Raw genomic sequence first — 18,807 nt, 5'->3', positions numbered from 1 at the left:
GATGGGGTAGAGTTACACACAGTTAGATCAACAGACTGAATTATGTGTATTAACTCAAAGTGTGTGACAGTCCCTGTGGCCGTTCTGATGTTAGGGGCGAGGTTTGTAACCCGGCTGTGTTGGGGAGGGGAAGGAGGGAATGCTGGGATAGGACTACTTTCTGACTGACCCAACCCACACACACCAGAGGACAACATAGCTCCTCTTCACCGCCTTTGCCTGCAAAACACCAGTGTAGAAACTGGCATTATATCAAACTACTACACTGTACGTCAATTTTGTCCATAACATTGTAGTACAAATAATAATCCACTAAGTTTTTGGGGTTTTTTTGGCAGTTGAGTTACCCAAAAACTGCAACCACTTCCATACATTGTTTTGTTTTCCTCACAATTAAGAGTTTTATAGAACTAAGCCATTTTATTTGAGTGTCTGAATTCTAAAGTGGGATTGCTTCACAATATAGTGTCATCAAAAATTCCTACAGTGGAACAAAGAAGTCGTCTCCATGCCTGTAAAGTTGGTACACTACTTTCTGCTAGCAATACGTTGCATTTTATAGATACAAAAATTACAGTTGATGCAAATGAATGAGACAATACAGCTGTGGGTGATGATACAAAATTATAATGATTCATACGTGTCTGAAATCTCAATTTACTGCTCACTATATAGTGAACTACTGAGTGTCTATTACAGGAGTAGTGATTGAGTGAACAAGACAATCTGCAGTCATGTTAGCAGCTCTGTGAGGCTGTAAGTAAGTGCAGCAGTGCTTTGAGCCAACATGCTGATGTATAATTAGCAGGCATAATGTTTACCATGGTCACCATCATGTGTGTTGGCGCGCTAATATTTGCTAATTAGCACTTAACACAAAGTTTTGATGCATTAGTTTTGCAGGTACATTTGAAATGTTAGTAGGAAAAGCTAAGGTGTAGTGTAACAATTACTGATGGGTGAATGTCATGTAACTTCCAGGATCATCACGTGACTCTTTTTTTTTTTTTTTACCATACAGAATAATTGGAAAAGGAGCGGCTGTAAAATGGTGAATACATTTTCTGATCGCCACACACAACCCAAAATGACTCTTTTTATTATCAGGATTCGAACCATTTGCTTCAATAACATTTGGAAAGTCTAGATGAGCGGTACGATTAAATGATTTTATCCCATTCATGCATGCAGGGAGCCAATAGGAAGTCAGCTGGCTCGTCAAGAGGAAGTTTCAGACACACATGCTCTCAATCTGCTCGGCTGTAGTACGCATGCCGTATGGGCCAAAAAACATGGTAGAGTAAGACAGCCTGCGGAAACATGGCGGAGACTTTATCGACATGTGTGGTCAGTGAGCAGCTTTTATGGTTATGAAATGGGACGCCATATTTGTACAGTTCTCCTTAATACATACATGGTCCTGGTGTTGTGCCTTCTTAACTTTTTTACAGTATAACAATGACATCAACGCTGTTTGGTTTCATGGTTAAAGATGGGAGGGAAAAATGATTTATCCTGAGAGTATTATTAAAAACGCTGAGATGAATTACTGTAATAAGTGATGACATTATCATTAAAATGAGTGATGAATAACAAATCTAAAAGTGCTGTTCACTAAAGTAACCTCATTCTCTCTCACACACACACACACACAGAAACAACACAACTGTCAGCGCTGTCATCTTTACATCATTCAGTGGGAAGAAACAGCATCTGGTGTTTGTGTATATGTGTATGTGTATGTGTGTGTGTGACTGAGTGAGGGAGTATGAGGTTTTGGATATGATTATATAGAGCCAAGAGTCACACCCTGACATGGAGTCACACATCCTGATGTAAGGCTGACACACACATATACACACACAAAGACAGACAAAATAATACTGCAAAGCCCAAACACACATGGTCAAAAGGCCACACCCTGGCGTCCACTTTTCACAAGATATAAACCACACCGACCCAAACACACACTGTGCTCTGATTCTGTGACACACACACACACACACACACACACACACACACACACACACACACACACACACACACACACACACACATAGAAACACATGGCCCACAGTCCCACTCTGACACAAAGACAAACTGCTTGTCAAGCAGTCAGCCAATGTGTGTGAAGGTGTTGTGTGTTTAGCTGGACATGAACAGAATAAAAAACACCTTTTAGAAGCTTGACGTAACAAGAAGGTAAAAAAAAAAACACCTACACAAACACAAACATTTCAAAGTCACCTCCACATTTGCTCCTATTTCTAGTCTTTCACTTGTTCTATTATGTATGGTGAGCTGATGTGAGAAGAAGGCAAAAAACATTTAAGCAGGATAGAAAGTATAAAGCAAACAAACACACACACACACACACACACTTTTTTGGGCTTCACACACACACAAACTGACACAAATGTACGGGCACACACAAACACACATACACACACAGAAAAGAAAAAGAACAGGAACAGAACTCACCCCCACGCTCCTGTCTTGCCTCAAACTCTTTGTTTTTTGCTTTGAACTGAATGTAAAAGGTAGAAGACGGAGAAAGACGGAGACCTCAAGACTAAAGAGAGTGAAGGAGTGAGTGAGGTGAGAGGAAGAAGAGAAGGAGGAGGAGGAGGAGCTGTTGGCTAGCTAACAATCCTCTTACCCTGGTTATGTCATGAGACCAAGCTAATCCTACCTTCACTGACTGACCAGCACATGCACACACACACACACACACACACACACACACACACACACACACACACACACACACACAGTGGCTGACTAACCAGCAGACTGACCAACACAGATACACACAAACATGGTCGCTGACTGTCTAACCGAGGCCTAACCAACACGTACAAAGCGAGCGTCTAGTCTGGGGTTAAATACAAAAGCTGACATGTTCGAAAATAGCTGTTAGTGATAAATAAAAAGCTGCTAGCATGAGGTCAACTTCTCTTTTTACTATATGACTCATTATTTTGTCAAGATGAGTGTGTATGTGTCTGTATGTTTGTGTGTGTGTGTGTGTGTGTATGTGTGTGTGTTCACATGATCCTTACTGGTAAAGGACTATAATCATTACTGTCACTAATCCCTGGGCTAATCCGCTACACTAAACACACAGACAAATACACAAACGTGCACATGAATTATATTTTACATATATGAACGCGTGCACACACACACACACACACAGATGCAAACATTTTCTTACAATGTTACATTTGCTTTCACTAAATTAAATGTTATTAAATAAGCGTCTTCTGACTGGAAACTGGGCTGCATTTTATTAGTGGTTTGCTACCAGTCTCTAAGCTTGTGACATTTTCTGCCAAAAATGTTGTCTGCCAAATATCACAACCAGCAGCTTACAAATATATTACAGATGCTTTGTAGTGTATGTGCAGCTTTATGGGCACTTGTGTAGGCTGACAACTTAGTTCACATATCTTAAGGTTTAAAACCGATGCAGATGTAGACACACAATAGTCACAGCGTTCAGTTCAGTTGTTCAGAAAATGAGCATTTTTTTGTACATCATCATGTGTTTCAGGTCTTTCTATGCACAATGCACAATAGATTCTGGATGTTGAGCTTGAGCTAATTGGAGATGCATAACACGCTTGTCCTGCACCCTCAGCCCAGCCCAGTGTGTGTGTGTGTGTGTGTGTGTGTGTGTGTGTGTGTGTCTCAACCTACCCTGTCATTAGCGCTCTCTGTTGCTTCTGTGGTCCAGCTCTGCTCCAAAGGCTGCTGACTTCCTGCATATAAATGAACAATGATGATAAGAAATTTGAACAGAGATATTGAAATACAAACATGTGACTGTGACACATACACACACACACACACACACAGGGCCTTAATTAACCATTCAACCGTGTGTGTGCCTTATCACAAAGATAAATCGACAGCCAACATCCCCCAGCCTTGGGGCATGAAAATATTTGCTTTCCTTTTTTATTCCACTGCATATTTCCATCATATTCTGATAGTCATATGTGTGGCAGATAATACCCTTTACAAATGTATTAATTCATTTATGGTCATATAGTGTGTATGTATGTATTTGTCAAGTATTCTACAATACATTCTATTGTTCAAAGTATATTATTACTGCATGATTGTATCCTTGTTGCCACTGCCCTTCTTTATATTCAGTCTCTCTTATTTCTAATAAGAATGCAGAGGATGTTGTTGGCAACTTGCCACTAAAACAGCACTAAAATACGGACGACAAGGTGTTGCAATAAGACTGATTCCATACAGGCTGTATGGATGACAGCAGATGAAGTGAAATGAAGTATGTTTCTGGCATCAAAATCATTTTTTCACCAAGAAAGAAATGTAATTGGATAAGATAAAACTCTGAGAAAAGGTAGAACCCCGCTCCCTGTCTCTCTTTTTTCTCTGATCTATACCTGGCTCTCTCTTTCTCACTGTGTGTAATCTATAAATAGCATCATTCATTTTAATTCTACTAAGACCAGACAGACTCAATCTGGGCTAATCCCAGTCAGCTCCAGGTTTCACCTCCAGTCAATAGAGCACTTGAAGCAGTACTTTACATTCAATGGAGCAGTTGAAATAACATCTTACAATCAACACAGTGGTTAAAATGGTATTTAGCTGAGTTGAGCAGTTCTTAAATTATTATAGATTTAAGCTCTAACATATAAGATATAGTTGAAATACTTAAATTAAAGAGTAAGTTACGATTAAGAGTATTTAAAACAACATTTACACATAGGGCTTGGTTTTCACTAAACTATAGCACATAGTGCACGTGTGTCCCTTGTGCTGACTGATTTTTGTTAATTTTGTGTCCCGAGGCATATGGCACAACGAAATTGGGAACAGGGAAGGAATTCATCATTATGAGTCGTGGTGGGCCACTTATTACCAATCTGTTCCATCTCAACAAGAACAGTTTGCTCTCCACTACGGGACAGATAATTTTGGGGAAGAAAGAGAGCAGTGAAAATTCACCACTGAAGCCTCTAAGAAGAAGTCGGTGCCCTTGTGCGGGAGGAGCAAACTCTCCACAGGCACCTTCAGTAAGCAACAGAGGACAGATGATGTTAAATTAGCCTGGGAGGAGGTAATACATTAGGGCAATCTGTTGCTCTGGTCCTTGGAGAGCAATTGCTGACTCTGATTCTGCTCTGGTCCTTGGAGAGCAATTGCCTAGATTAAGAAACAGTTTTATGATATTAGGTGAAGAGCCAAACAGAAGTTGGCACGGAAAGTTTGGCTGCTGCTGCTGTGAGGGCATCAAGCAGCCAGTCCCTCATAACCACACACGATGGTGCTGCCTCTAAATGAGCTGCTCTTTCATGGACTGACGCAATCACTTATATCAAAACCCCATCTGTATTACATACTGGAATGATAAACAGGCAAGCAGTCTTTTCTCTCCAAAGCCGGATGGCGAAGAGAATTGCTGCTCTTTTTATCGTACTTGTGATCTTACCCTGCTGCTCTGAAAACACAAAACTGACAAACTGTGACTGAATGGAGGATGTTAAAAGTTGGCTAAAGTCTGTCTATTGTTGGCAGGACATTTGATAGGAATTAGAACATATGTAGCATAAATGGTTTAAATAAAGGTTTATACAGATATTACAGCTTAGATATTATAACAAGAAACAACCAAACACATGGGAAAACTTTAATGGACTGAAAAAAATAGCTATTTGTTATTCAGAATACACCTCACAGCTGACAAGCATATGATAATAATGAGATTCTAATTAATGTTAATTACTTTTTTAATGAATTGGGAAAAATAGGAATAGACCAGCAGGTGGTGAGGTTGTCCTGTCCCTGTGGGAAGCAGACATACACACACACATACACACACACACACACACACACACACAGAAACACTCCAGTGCTGCAGCAGTGTCAGCCCTGCTGTTGTATGCTTTGGGCACTTTGGCACAAATATGACACAATCATTCATTCATTTCTTTTTACTGAACAAGTTAAGCAGAGAATATACTGTAATATGGCGAGAGGTTGTTTAGGTTTAGCATCAGTGCTATAATAACTGATTTCCTAAACTCTGTCAGGCACTGATTTTGGCAGAATGATATTGTACATTTCTGCAGCAGGCCGAGCATTTTCTATCCTTTTCGCTGTCTCCCCCACCCTTTCATGTTTGCTCTGTCCATGTTATGTAATTCTAATCATCTTATCTGGCTAATTACTGGCCGAGCCCCTGACCTCTCCTTTAAACCTCATACACACCACTGGCTCTGTGTTTGTGTGTTTTCTCCATGTGAGAGAAATGTTTCTTTACACCCTTCCTCCTGAAAATGTGAGCCTTGAATTGACAGCTGAAGACAGCTTCTCAAAAAACAATTTATTACAATGGCCAAATGATAATCTTGTCAGTCAGCAATTTACTCATATAAGAAGTTTTCATGGAGTCAACATGTACGTGTGTTGGTTGTGCTATACCTTGTGTCCAGGGGGGGCAGTGTCTGAGGTAGAAGCTGACCTCTGGCCTCCTGGCTCCCCACTGCTGAAGGAGGTCCAGCAATAACAACTCCTGAGGGAGAGCTCGCTCTGAAAGGAGACAGAGGGAGAGACAATGTTAGCCAATTAAATACAATTCAGTGCTGAAAGAAAACACAACATAGGCCATCTTATTGTGATTTATTCAGAGAGGTAATATATGATTCATAAATTATTTTACAAATACATACATAATAACAAAGCTCTGTTTTCCCCTTGTTTTTTATGTATTGTTTGTCTTAATTTTTTCAGTTCAGTTTAACTGCACATTCTCACATACAATCCCACATTATAAAAGGTATGCTGGGCCGCCATACTGAACTTTATTTTAAATGTAATGTATTTTAAATGTTTTTAAAGATACCAAATATGTCATGCTGAGTTTGGGGGAAATGTGTATACATGATGTATGTATAAGACATCTAGAACATTTCCAGTTGATGGTTTTAGGTTTGAATATTGTCAGTGTCAAAAAGCTTCCATCCTGTCTGACAGTATATATATTTCCAACCTTAAAGCTACTTAAAGCGAAAAAAGCTGAAACAAGATAGGAAACCTGCTATCCCGCTCAAATGATTGCGATGTCTTTTATTACAAAGACTAAAACTTGGCAACATCTTAATTGAAGTCTGAATAGGTTTCTCTAATAGTGTATAATGATCAGTTCTGGAAAAACTCAAACCTCAATTGTATGTAAATATACTTCAGATTTAAATGATCAAATCTGAGAAGCTAAAAAGAAAGAAAAATCATACTTACACCGGTTCACCAGTGTTTAAAAAAAACCAACATTATTCTCACAGCAAAATCCATCAATCCATCAAAGCTAATAATACACACGGACAATAGCTGAGCACACACACACACACACACACACCAGCTGTGAGACCAGTTGTGGCCTTGAGGTATGGCCTCTCGTCACACAGCAACACAATTTATAACACCATTTATTGTGAACTGCTTTACAGTGTCAACCTCTAAGAAACAGTATAGTATTAGAGCCATTTATAGCCTGTCTGACCGCTCAGTCACACCACAGTGCAACACAAACACACAGTGTTGTTATGTGGATCAATGCTTTAACAGCTATGATTGAATGAATGTAGGCCACACTTTAATGGACACAGTAGCTCCCAGTGTCTGCACGTGATGGACTGGTCTATTCACGTTTTCTAATGGCATGCAGTGAGGAATATGCACTTAGCACTCTATTGATTTCACAAGCTATAGCCGTGATATAGGTCTGAATTTGTTTACAATTAGCTTCAAAGCAAATGATCTAGGCCAGAGTCACACTGTGATTATTGTGTCCTATAATTCCAGATTATAATCAGGTGAGTACTCTAATGCTCAAACGACAGGCTGTCAATGATAATCATATTAGTATTGGGCATTGATGGATTAGAAAGGCAATGAAACCATGGAGCCTGTTTGTGTTTTAAAATGGGGGAGCAAACTTGAAAAGATACATAATTGGCAGGAAGGTCTGGGGGTCCTCCCCCAGAAAGAAAAATTGTAATTTAAAACAAATTTCCTGCATTTCTACACCACCTAACCTCTTGGATTAAGTCAAGAAACAGCCACCTGGACTAGTCTAGATTAGTTAGATTGAAGGTGGTATGAAAACCAAGAATGCATCAAGAACACTATATATAATTGGGTGGATCAGGAGTGGAAATGAAGAATGGCTATTTCATATTTGAAAATATATTCATAAAAACATCATGTAGCCTAAAATAGTAGTAGATTGCAGGGTACTAGGCCATCTTCAAGGTTTTTGTTTCTTTCTTGATTCCTATGATGTATTCCATTTGATGTAAGATAATGACTGTTGTTCACCACCATTGCCTGTCTGCAATAGAAATGAAGAGCCTTATAACTGGCCTGTTGACTTCCCCAACTGTTCTTCTGGGTCAGTGTTTCCCAAACCACTTCTGGACTAGCCTAGCCCCTGTCCAAAATGTATTTCATCCTATCCAACCTTGCTCAACCTGAGAAACATCCTTAGCTAACCTAGTGTGCTGAGCTCAGAGTTGCACTGATTTCAGCAGGATCTCTTATTTGGCGTGAGATTTGAGAGAGATTATAGTGTGTTGGCAACCTTGTATAATGTTAACAAAAAATTTGTTATTACTAGATTTCGGCATTGAGGTACTTACATTCATGATTTTGCATGAGCATACTAACCTAAAAACCTATTATTGGGAATCACGAGAAAGTTTCAGGGCAACAGAGACACAGAACGTCCCCATAACTCCCTCTCAATTCTGCTTATGTGCACACAGCACAAGAGGGGAGGGAGAGATGCTGTTACTGCCAGAAGAGCCGGTGACTGAGATTACTCTGAGCAGCATATATGGGAATAAATTACAATATAATACATTTGTGTATATTTCTTGCTGAATAACTTGGTACTGCACAGTGTTGCTGTTGCCCTGTGCTGCTCTGTCTTGTCTGTCCATGCACTGTCAGTGTCCTCTTCTCACGCCGCGACATTATCAGTTATAAATTTGTTTTTCACTGCGTGAGAAAATGGTCATATGGCGTGAGAGCATCTAAAAAATGTCACTTGCATGAGTCTCACAGTCAATGCATTAGAGTTGGCAGCCCTGTTAATGATAACGTTACTGTGATTCGGCTCCTTCACGAACGTCCCATCTCCACAGCTAAATCCTCTCCAATCAGCAAGCTAACCTTTGGTGGATGGGCTGGTAAAATTAGCTAACATTGACTTGCAAATAAGTTCAGCATTTCGGCAACAGAACAATCCTACTTTTAGCTAATTTAAAGTTTGGCTGGCGTCAGTGGCAGGAACCAAGCAGATTCATTCAACATATGCTTATCTTTTCCTATGTTCTATTTTCAGTCAATGATTGCAGTTAAGCTAATTGGCAGGTTTCTCACCTTTGTAAACAGTCAAATGTGATTTTTTTATTACTTGTTTTTGTCAGTTACTGAAAATAATAAAATGATCATTGACATAGGCTGCTTAAATATATTATCACCTGATTGCAGGGACTGTATGATGAATTGAATAATGAATTGAATAATTATAATTGAATAATGGTAATCCATTTGTTCCACTTACTCCATTGCTCAGGTACCTATGAGTGAAACAAGGTGGACGCTGTTGTAAAACCAATGGATTTAAGTTTTGTATCGTATCATCAGTATACATTAACACTTTTTTGCTGTCCTTTATTATTCTCGTCTTGTCTTGGCTTTTATGATTCCTACCTTGTTTTAATTGTTTTAAATTAGTGTAAAATGTTCTTTTACTAATCTGATATATGATGGATGGACCACTGATGGACTCACCATGCCCTTTCCACACTTCAGCGAGGTGACACTCCCCCTCGCCGGCCTCTTTACAGTATTCCACCACGTCAACCACTCTGGTTGCTGGGGTAACTGGGACCTCAGTCAGCATCTGTTGGGTGTCATTGAGGTAAACTGTCAGGATCACCTGTAACCATAGAAACAAACAGGTTAAATGTCATGAAGTATGTAATCGTACCATTTTAGGAATATTGCCAAACAAACTAAAACACGTAAATGTTTCCCACAGTTTGCCGACTGGAATCAGATCACACAGTTTCAAAGACTGATTAACTAATTAAGTTATCCAACAATTTATCAACCCATTGTCAATAACCACTAACTACACAGACCCCCTTCCTATCTTGGCAATAAGAAACATTTTGATTGATCAGTGAATGATCACATTCAGATAAAATTGTCAAAACACAAAAAAAACAATGACATTTACACACATTGTGAATGCAGTGTCTCCAATGCGTCAGGAAGTTTATTCAAATGTAGCAGGTTTAAGCTATCTTGGCCTGGTTAACTACACAGAGAGACCTGATTTCCTAGTGAAGCTGCAGACGTGAACTTAACCTAATTAAGTCTTAAAGCTTTCAAGACAATCATTATAGAAAGCATGTTAACATCACGTGATAAGAAGCTACTGATAATAGCAGCTTGAAACAAGATACAGACATCTGTCCGACCAAACAACACATTGATCACAGCAATAATTACCTGTAAATAACTACTTGTGCACACAGGGACACACATGGAATTCCCTCTAGTCCCAGGACAAATCCAAATTTTATAAAATCAAATTAATTTTTCAGCAATGGAGATATGACAATGATAGTTCAATACAGTATGATACAGTTTAGCATACTATACTTCTTCTAATATTATTGCTATTAACCTTTAAAATTTTGGTTTATTGTAAGTTTATCTTTAACATGTCTGAAAACACAATATATAATTTTAAGGTATCAGCCCAGCAGCGTTGATCCCCAATGAAATCAGTTTGTTATCAAATCCTCTAAATTCTGCAAGCAAAAGATTAAAATAGCAATCAGAAAAGGACATCCTGTGTAGTCAGCAGTGATGTCACTGGCAATGTCACTGGTGATGTCATGTCAGATAGCCAGTCGGCAGTTGAAAGATAAATTTAGGGTAATCTGGGATAGGAACTCACAGACACACTGAGGCACAAACACACACATGCAGATACACTTTTAATCTCAGTGTTGCGTTCTCTTTTTCTCCCACACAAACGCAGACACACACACACAGCCATTACATTGTCCACTCTCCACACTTCCGAAACACACACATACACGGTCAAACTATATACCATAACACTAATCCACAGTATTCTATACACCTGTCCCAGATCATGTGAAGTAATCTCTGGTTGCATGCAGACAGACTGAGCAGGGACACATTCTCCAAAGCTTGGATTAGACACACACACACAAACACACACACACACAAACCCTGCAAACACAGTAGGGGTTTTACAAGTCCACAAATCATTTCAAGTAGGCTAATCGTGGCCTCACAAGGGCTCTAATGTTTCTGTTTCACATGGTATAAAACATCGTTTGCTACAGTAAAATGTTGGCAGATGATGGCAGAGCATTTTATATAATCAAATCATTCAGAGTGTTTTTTTTATTTGAAGCAAACATAGACAAAATACTCAATAATTCCATTATAAAACACAATCCAAAACATTTGCTCTAAATGAAGCACACATACTGTCGTTTGGCAAATGTGTTATTGACTGCGTATCCTGCATTAAACTCTGGACTTTTCAGAAAACCTAAATGGGCTACTGGATTGCCATGAACATGGAATAAAAACACAACCTGACAATCCTAAAATACTACACCTGCTGTGGTTTTACACTCTGACTGTTACTCTGTGAAAAGCATACAAACCCAGAAGGTTTTTGACAGATTATTTGGTAGATTTCTGGCACTGGACATCACAGCTCAGTGACATCTGCAGAACTATATCACTGGCAAAAAACAAAAATGCAAGCCCCTCAGTATATTTCATTTCACTGCAATACCATTGTGTGTCTGTTATTCTGTAAATGTGATGCTTTTTGAAGATACTGATGTCTAAAAATCACTTTTAGTACTTGTCAGCAAACATTAAAGGAGTTAAAAGCCAATTCCTTCTTCCTCAAGCTTTGATTGCCTGATACTGACAAGCTGACAAAGAGGCCAACATCACTGTATCTTACCACAACATCAATCAGATTAAGTCTTTGTAAAATTAGTTTCCTGTCAAAAATAATTAACCGTGTCTTTAGAAACCCAATCTGCTGTTTACACCTCCAGTGCAGCCACTAAAGGATAGCTTAAATTACTTGAAAACCCACTAAAGATAGACCAGACTAAATAGGTCAAAACAGGCTACATTTTCTAAAGCACCAAACCTAATATTGCTGTGAAATAATACTACAGTTTGGTGTCTACTCTGCATTCCATCATTACCAGAAGCCAGATTTTTCAGCTATGTCACAACAATAAGTAACATAAAACTGTGAATCACAGATAGCGCTGGAAAAACCTTAAAAAGGACGGACTTGTACAATATGTGATGTGAAAGTATACGCTAGTTCTGATTGTTGAAGGGCAACTTCTTTCTGATTATCAGCAAACAAGACACACAAAATCTAACACACATACACACAGAGGCAGATTGAGTTGTTCCTAAAATGCCTCTGCTGCTGAATGGAGTGACTCTGGCTATTTTAGGCATCATGAGGAGAAAGAGATAGTCAGAGGCAGACAGAGAAAGAGTGAGACTGTGAGTGGGCCAGAGTGACAAACAGTCGTCTTCACAGTTTGTCTGTCTGTTGCAGAAAACATATAAAAGCTCATTTTATTAGTCACTCTGGAGCATTTCAACACAGCTCGATTATTTTGGGGGCAGCTGGGAGGCACAGCAGTTGGTGCACATCCTCTTAACTGGAACCACAACACCAAACTACAACTCCAAAGTATGTGTTCTTTCCTAACTAATGGTGTTTTTGATGAAATCCTACACAGTAACATTCAACTTAAGTAAACACACTTCTCATGAAGTTTGACTTCATATACAGTCCAATTAAATCACTGTAAAGAAAATATCAATAAAAATATTATCCTCTTTATCTCATTTTCTCTCTTTGTCTCTCACTCACCGGTGGTCCAGTCTTCCCGGTGTTGAGCTTCCTCTTCGGTTTCCTGCATTTACTCAGTTTCAGGTTCTTAGACAGAAACACCAGTCGCTCCAACACCAGCCCAAAGAAACGTTTCATTGGAAAACCATCGACCAAAAACACACACAGCCGTGTGTGTGCGTGTGTGCGGGTGCATGTGTGTGATTGGCAGAAAGAGTATAGATAGATAATTGCTGATGTGAGACAGAGAAAGTGCTGTCTTTGTAGCTGAGAGTGTGTTTGAAATGTGTGAATGTCAGAGTGTGTGTGTGTGCACCAGGGCAGGAAATACAAATTTAAGAGTGTGTGTCAGAGAGGGAGGGAGGGAGGAGAGGGAGTCGGCTTTCAGTATAGGAGAGGGAGAGAAGGTGAGGATGATGGTAGAAAATAAAGAGAATCCGGGCTCTTTTCATGCTTGTTAGTGGGAGTAGACGGTGATATTGAGCTGATATTTGACTTTTATTACAAATCCGATACGGTCCAGCCACCGTCATCCACCTCTGGTGTGATGGAGGTGCTTCTATTTTTATTGCGAGGAGGATTAAGTCAAATGTGTGACCGCAAAAATCGTTTAAGTGTGGTGGCAGGATTTCACTCATCAGCTTCAGGGTAATTCTTTATTTACAGGCCTCATGCATCCCCAACAGCTTCTTTGCCACTGAATAGGTGTAGTCAGTAGTCCGATATTAGACTGTTGCAAGTACAAGTAGAGAGTTTTACAGATTCTATGACATACAGAATTTTTGGCTGTGAAAATGTTTAAATTGTGATCCAGTAGTCATAGTTGATATTGGCAGCCTCAGTCAAGATACCGTGAAAAGTTTATGAATATTATCACGTAACAGTTTATCTTATCATCACACATTGTTATATTGTGTTGGAGCTACACTGCGTGTCTAATACCTTATTCAGTCTTTTCAAATATTTTATTATATTTTCAGAAATGGTCTTGTACTCACTAGATATCTTGCATATAGTGTATCTTGGCATGTCTAGTTTCTGACATTAAATATCTTCAACTCACTATTGTTCTTTTTAAAATTCTACAAATTGTGTTTTTCTGTTTCTGTTCTGTTGTACACTGTGTACATGCTCAAATGTATACGTTGCCCTACATTTCATTCATACATATGTACCCAGCATTGGGATTGTTGGTTTACATGTTTTTGGTTGGTTTTACACATATTTATTTGTTGCTGCGAAGACAACAAATAGATGAGTCTGATCTAATGTGAAAATGTTCCTAAAACATGCCTGACACCAAATGTCAACTTTTACAGTTTACTGAATAATGTACAATGTACAGTCGTCTAAAGTTCATAGAGGCTTCATTAGTTCCAGCATGTGACAACTGAATTGTGAAGTCATAAAAGTGTCCCAGACGTCCCGATGCCAAAACTTTTTTTTTAGCTTCAAGTCCAGCAGAGCTGGAGCCGACCAGGTCACTTAGGGTCAAGAGTGACACCTTCACTTACAAAGTCAGCATGGCACAATACTAAGACACATTATGGTAATTTGTTTAACTTTGTTTGCAGTGATGCTTTCAAACTAAAGCTTAATGAGCCTTTTATTTGAATTTAATTGCCATTAAGTTAATTTTGTGTGATGAGGAGAGTGTGAGAGACATTAATCAGAACTTCTAATTATCTTTACCCTGCTTTTGTTGCATCGTTGTGTACTTCAAGTATAATGAATAGTATAACTTTCACAGACAATTAAAGGAACAAGAAAAAACCTTCCGAATGACTAATATGACAGCTAAACAACAATGACACTCTTGTACCTAAAAATAATCATTAAAACATGAACTACATCTTTAGATAATAAATACTGGCACAGATATCAGAATTAATATCTTCTAACTAAAAATATATCTGGGTTGGATGGACTGTGGTGTGGAGTGAAGCTGTCCAGAAGCAGTGTTGATTATACTGGAGGGGAGAGATTAGAGAGGCCACACTGATATACTGCAGCATGACTGCACTGTTACACACAATGAAACACACACACACACACACACACACAGTGAGAAGACACAGAAGGTACATTGGCAGAAGAGCTGTCTCTCTCTCTCTCTGTCACACAAACAAGGTCACATGTTTGGTGCATGTGCTCAAAATACACACATAGAGCCCTCTATTGCATCTATTGGAATGGACAGAAAATCAGTAGACAGCGCAGAGAAAGAAAGAATACACGTGCACCACAAGACATGTTATATTGTTACTCTGAGTTACTGTCTGTTGTTATTACATTAATGTGTACTATATATATACCGCTTCCCATTCCTGTTGTGACCAGCAAAAGACTAAACACAGTGCCTTCAACTGGTACTGCAACTCTTTCAAACTTGATATCAATTCCTTATTAGCCACCATCTGATTTAGACACAGCAACTACCATAAACTTAGCTCTGTTCAGTGTTAGATCTCTTGCAAACAAATCATTTTAATTAATTATCTTATAGTTAATCACAGTATTGAATTTATGCACCTAACTGGAACCTGGCTGGACACGAATAACACTTATTGAGACATGTCTGCCAGATTACAGCTTCTATCAGTTAGTGAGACAGGAATAAGGAGGGTGTGGAATTGCCACTTCTACTCAGAAAAGTTCATTTTTCTTTGCAGTTCAAAGATCAACAATTTAAGTTCCTTCCATCCTTTGAATATCTTGCCCTTGTGCTTCAAGCTGAACCAGTTGTACTCATTATTACAATATACAGGCACATATTACTATTTCTCTGAGATATCTGCTCTTATTATCACCAAATATGACAATCACATTAATAACAGTGCTGACTTCAAGGCTATGGAATTCATGAATCTACTTGAAAGCTTAGAACTTACTCAACATATAACTGAACCCACTCATCAGCAGGGCAATATCCTTGATCTGGTAGTGTCAAAAGGGTTAACCATTGGCAATGTTTCAGTGTCTCTGATTACTACTGTGTGTTTTTTAACAGTGTCTTGTCTGTAGCTATAACGACAAAAGAGTACACGGAGCAGAAGCGGTTCTTAGAGGCTGCTGTAGAAAGTGAGTTTGCTGTGCTTGTAAGCTCTTTTGATCCATGTAGTGTGAACTGCTTGCTTAACAAAATGGTTGCTGCCTTAAACCAAAAAATGAAAAATGCCCTAAATAAGATAGCACCACTCAACGACAAAAGAAAGTCATGGGAAAAAACATCAACATGGACAGACAGCACTATCTGTGAGCTGAAGAGATCTTGTAGAGCAGCAGAAAGGAGACGGAGAAAAACTCAACTTGAGGTCCACTGTAGTATTTACAGAGAAAACTTGGTTACCTATAATAACGCTGTACACACTGCGAGAAGGGCTTATTTTTCTAAAATCATCGCAGAGAATAACAATCCTAGAATACTGTTTTCCACTATCAATAGATTGTGAAACCCTGCCCCTGCCTCTGACCTTCTTACCCTAGTGTATTCCCCTAAATGTGAGGAATTTGCAACATTTTTAACAATACAATCACAACCATCAGAGCTGAAACTGTTATAGCTCCTGCTGATCTCTGTCGACAACAATGAGAGAATTCTCTAGCATCCCAAACTCAGAACTTTGCAGGACTGTAGCTACGAGCAAATCTTCCACTTGTTGCCTTGACCTTGTTGTTCCTTCTGCACTCATTAAGAAGGTCTTCAATAGTATTTCAAGCACAGTCATAAATATCATTAATACATCCCTTGAATTGGGAGTTTTTTCCTGATAACTTCAAAACTGCTGTTTTGAAACATCTACTGAAGAAACCTTGAACTTAGATTGTGGCGTTCTAAGCAATTACAGACCCATATCAAACCTCTCCTTTCTAAGCATGATACTTGAAAAAGTGGTTTTCAACCAAATAAATAACTTTCTAAATGAGAACAATCTCCTGGAGAAATTTCAGTCAGGTTTCAGAGCTAATCATAGCACAGAAACTGATAGCTAGTGATCTGAGACTTAGCACTGAAGCTAATAAGGTATCTGTTCTGGTTTTTCTTGATTTAAGTGCAGCATTTGATACTACTGACCATGAAATCCTCATAAATCACACTGAGAGCTGGGTTGGCCTTTCAGAATGTGTTTTAAACTGGTTCCGGACATACATTACAGGAAGGAAATTTTTCATTAGTCTTGGAGAGCATGTGACAGAGAAATATGACTTACATATAACTTCTGGCATTGCGCAAGGCAGCTGCCTTGGGCCTTTGCTATTCTCACTATATATGTTTTCGCTAGCTGATGTCATTAGAGATGTTAGCTTCCACAGCTATGCTGATGATACACAATTGTACATATGTGTTAAACCAAGAGATCCAGATGCTTTAAACTCTCTGACTGCCTGTCTGTCTGCAATCAATAAATGGACAAGTAATAACTTTTTAAAATTAAATGAGGACAGAAATCTTACTAATTGACCCCAAAGCAAAAAGGGATGAGCTCTTCAAAAGACTTGGCAACCTGACTCCCTTGATAAAACAAGAGGTAACAAGCCTAGGAGTCATTTTAGACTCCAATTTGAGCTTTAAGTGACCAAAACAGCATTCTTTCATCTCAGAAATATTGCCGAAGTTCGACCTAACTCAGCAAGATGCTGAAAAGTATTCATGCTTTTACCTCAAGTAGGTTGGACTACTGCAAGGTACTTTTTACGGGTCTTCCTGAAAAGTCCATTGAAAGATTACAGCTTATTCAGAACTCCGCTGCTAGACTGCTAACACAGAGAGAACACATCACTCCAGTCTTGGCTGGACTACACTGGCTCCCTGTGTCCTCCAGAATCAATTTTAAAGGCCTTCTACTTGTTTATAAAGCACTCAATGGGTTAGAGCCGACCTACATCACAGACTCCCTGTTGCTTTATGTTCCTTCACGAGCCTTTAGATCCTCTACTGCAGGCTTGCTAGATACCCATAACCCTACCCAAAAGAAAAATGGAGATGCAGCTTTCTTCAATTATGCTCCCACATTATGGAACATCTTACCTAAAGACATTGGAGAGGCAGGCTCGGTTGAAACCTTTAAACACCTAAAAACATATCTCTTTAATCTAGCATTTCTATAGAACCCTTTCGCACCATTTCTTGTGCACCAGATCTCATCATCTTTAAGACATTTTATTCCATTTTAAGGCATTTTTATTCTGTTTCATTGGTTGATTATGTGCTTTACTTACGAATTTTAGCTCTGTTTCTTTCTTAAGCTATTCTTGTCCTCTTTTTTCAACACAAAGCACTGTTTGTCTTGTTTGCCTCCTTTTAATCTGCGCATGTTTCCTGTTTAATGTTCTTAATGTGTCTTTTGCTTTTTGTCTTTTTATTGTAAAGCAGTTTGAGCTGCATTTTGTATGAAAGGTGCTATACAAATATTATTGTTATAATTATTATTGATGGCTGTCTGTATCACAAATATTCCTCATCACACCAACAGTAGGAAACAATGCTTCATCTCTCTTTTTTTCTGTTTTACCTCTCCTTTCCTCTTCCCTTCACTCTTGACCTCTTTGTCGCTCCTGCTCAAACACACACACACACTAATAAATCATGAGACACAGTTTAGTTGTCGCATGGCTCTAACTGATATTTATGTCCCACAATCCTTTGCAGCTGCCGCCTGGAGTATAACTATAATTACTTAAAGCACATCAGAAGTGAGAAGGACAGAAGACAGTCATTATGAAGAGTTTTGAGCATCATCTAGAATAAAAAAGGGGCTGTTGAGATAATTGTCATTAGACAAACTTTAGAACAATAATTT

The 18,807-nt window shown here is 38.8% G+C and overlaps 1 protein-coding gene across 5 annotated transcripts in view; it reads right to left on the bottom strand.

Annotated features, from left to right (window-relative positions):
• LOC137200483 (apoptosis-stimulating of p53 protein 1-like) overlaps positions 1–18,807 on the bottom strand; it is a 50,004-nt gene that overhangs the window by 25,844 nt on the left and 5,353 nt on the right. For 4 of the 5 annotated variants that reach the window (XM_067615361.1, XM_067615362.1, XM_067615364.1 and 1 more), the window contains exons 1-4: positions 13,028–13,329; positions 9,844–9,991; positions 6,469–6,576; positions 3,703–3,764 (exon numbers count right to left, since the gene is read on the bottom strand). In XM_067615361.1, the coding sequence (XP_067471462.1) occupies positions 3,703–3,764; positions 6,469–6,576; positions 9,844–9,991; positions 13,028–13,144 (435 nt within the window). In that variant the 5' untranslated portion in view covers positions 13,145–13,329. Of the gene's footprint in view, positions 1–3,702; positions 3,765–6,468; positions 6,577–9,843; positions 9,992–13,027; positions 13,330–18,807 lie in introns of those variants that run through there. The other variant, XM_067615363.1, reaches the window with a different exon arrangement.

The sequence above is a fragment of the Thunnus thynnus genome, chromosome 16 (genome assembly GCF_963924715.1).
Source record: "Thunnus thynnus chromosome 16, fThuThy2.1, whole genome shotgun sequence".
NCBI classification, from domain to species: domain Eukaryota; kingdom Metazoa; phylum Chordata; class Actinopteri; order Scombriformes; family Scombridae; genus Thunnus; species Thunnus thynnus.
The sequence above is the reverse complement of the archived record's forward strand: the minus strand, read 5'-3'. Positions and strand labels throughout refer to the sequence as shown.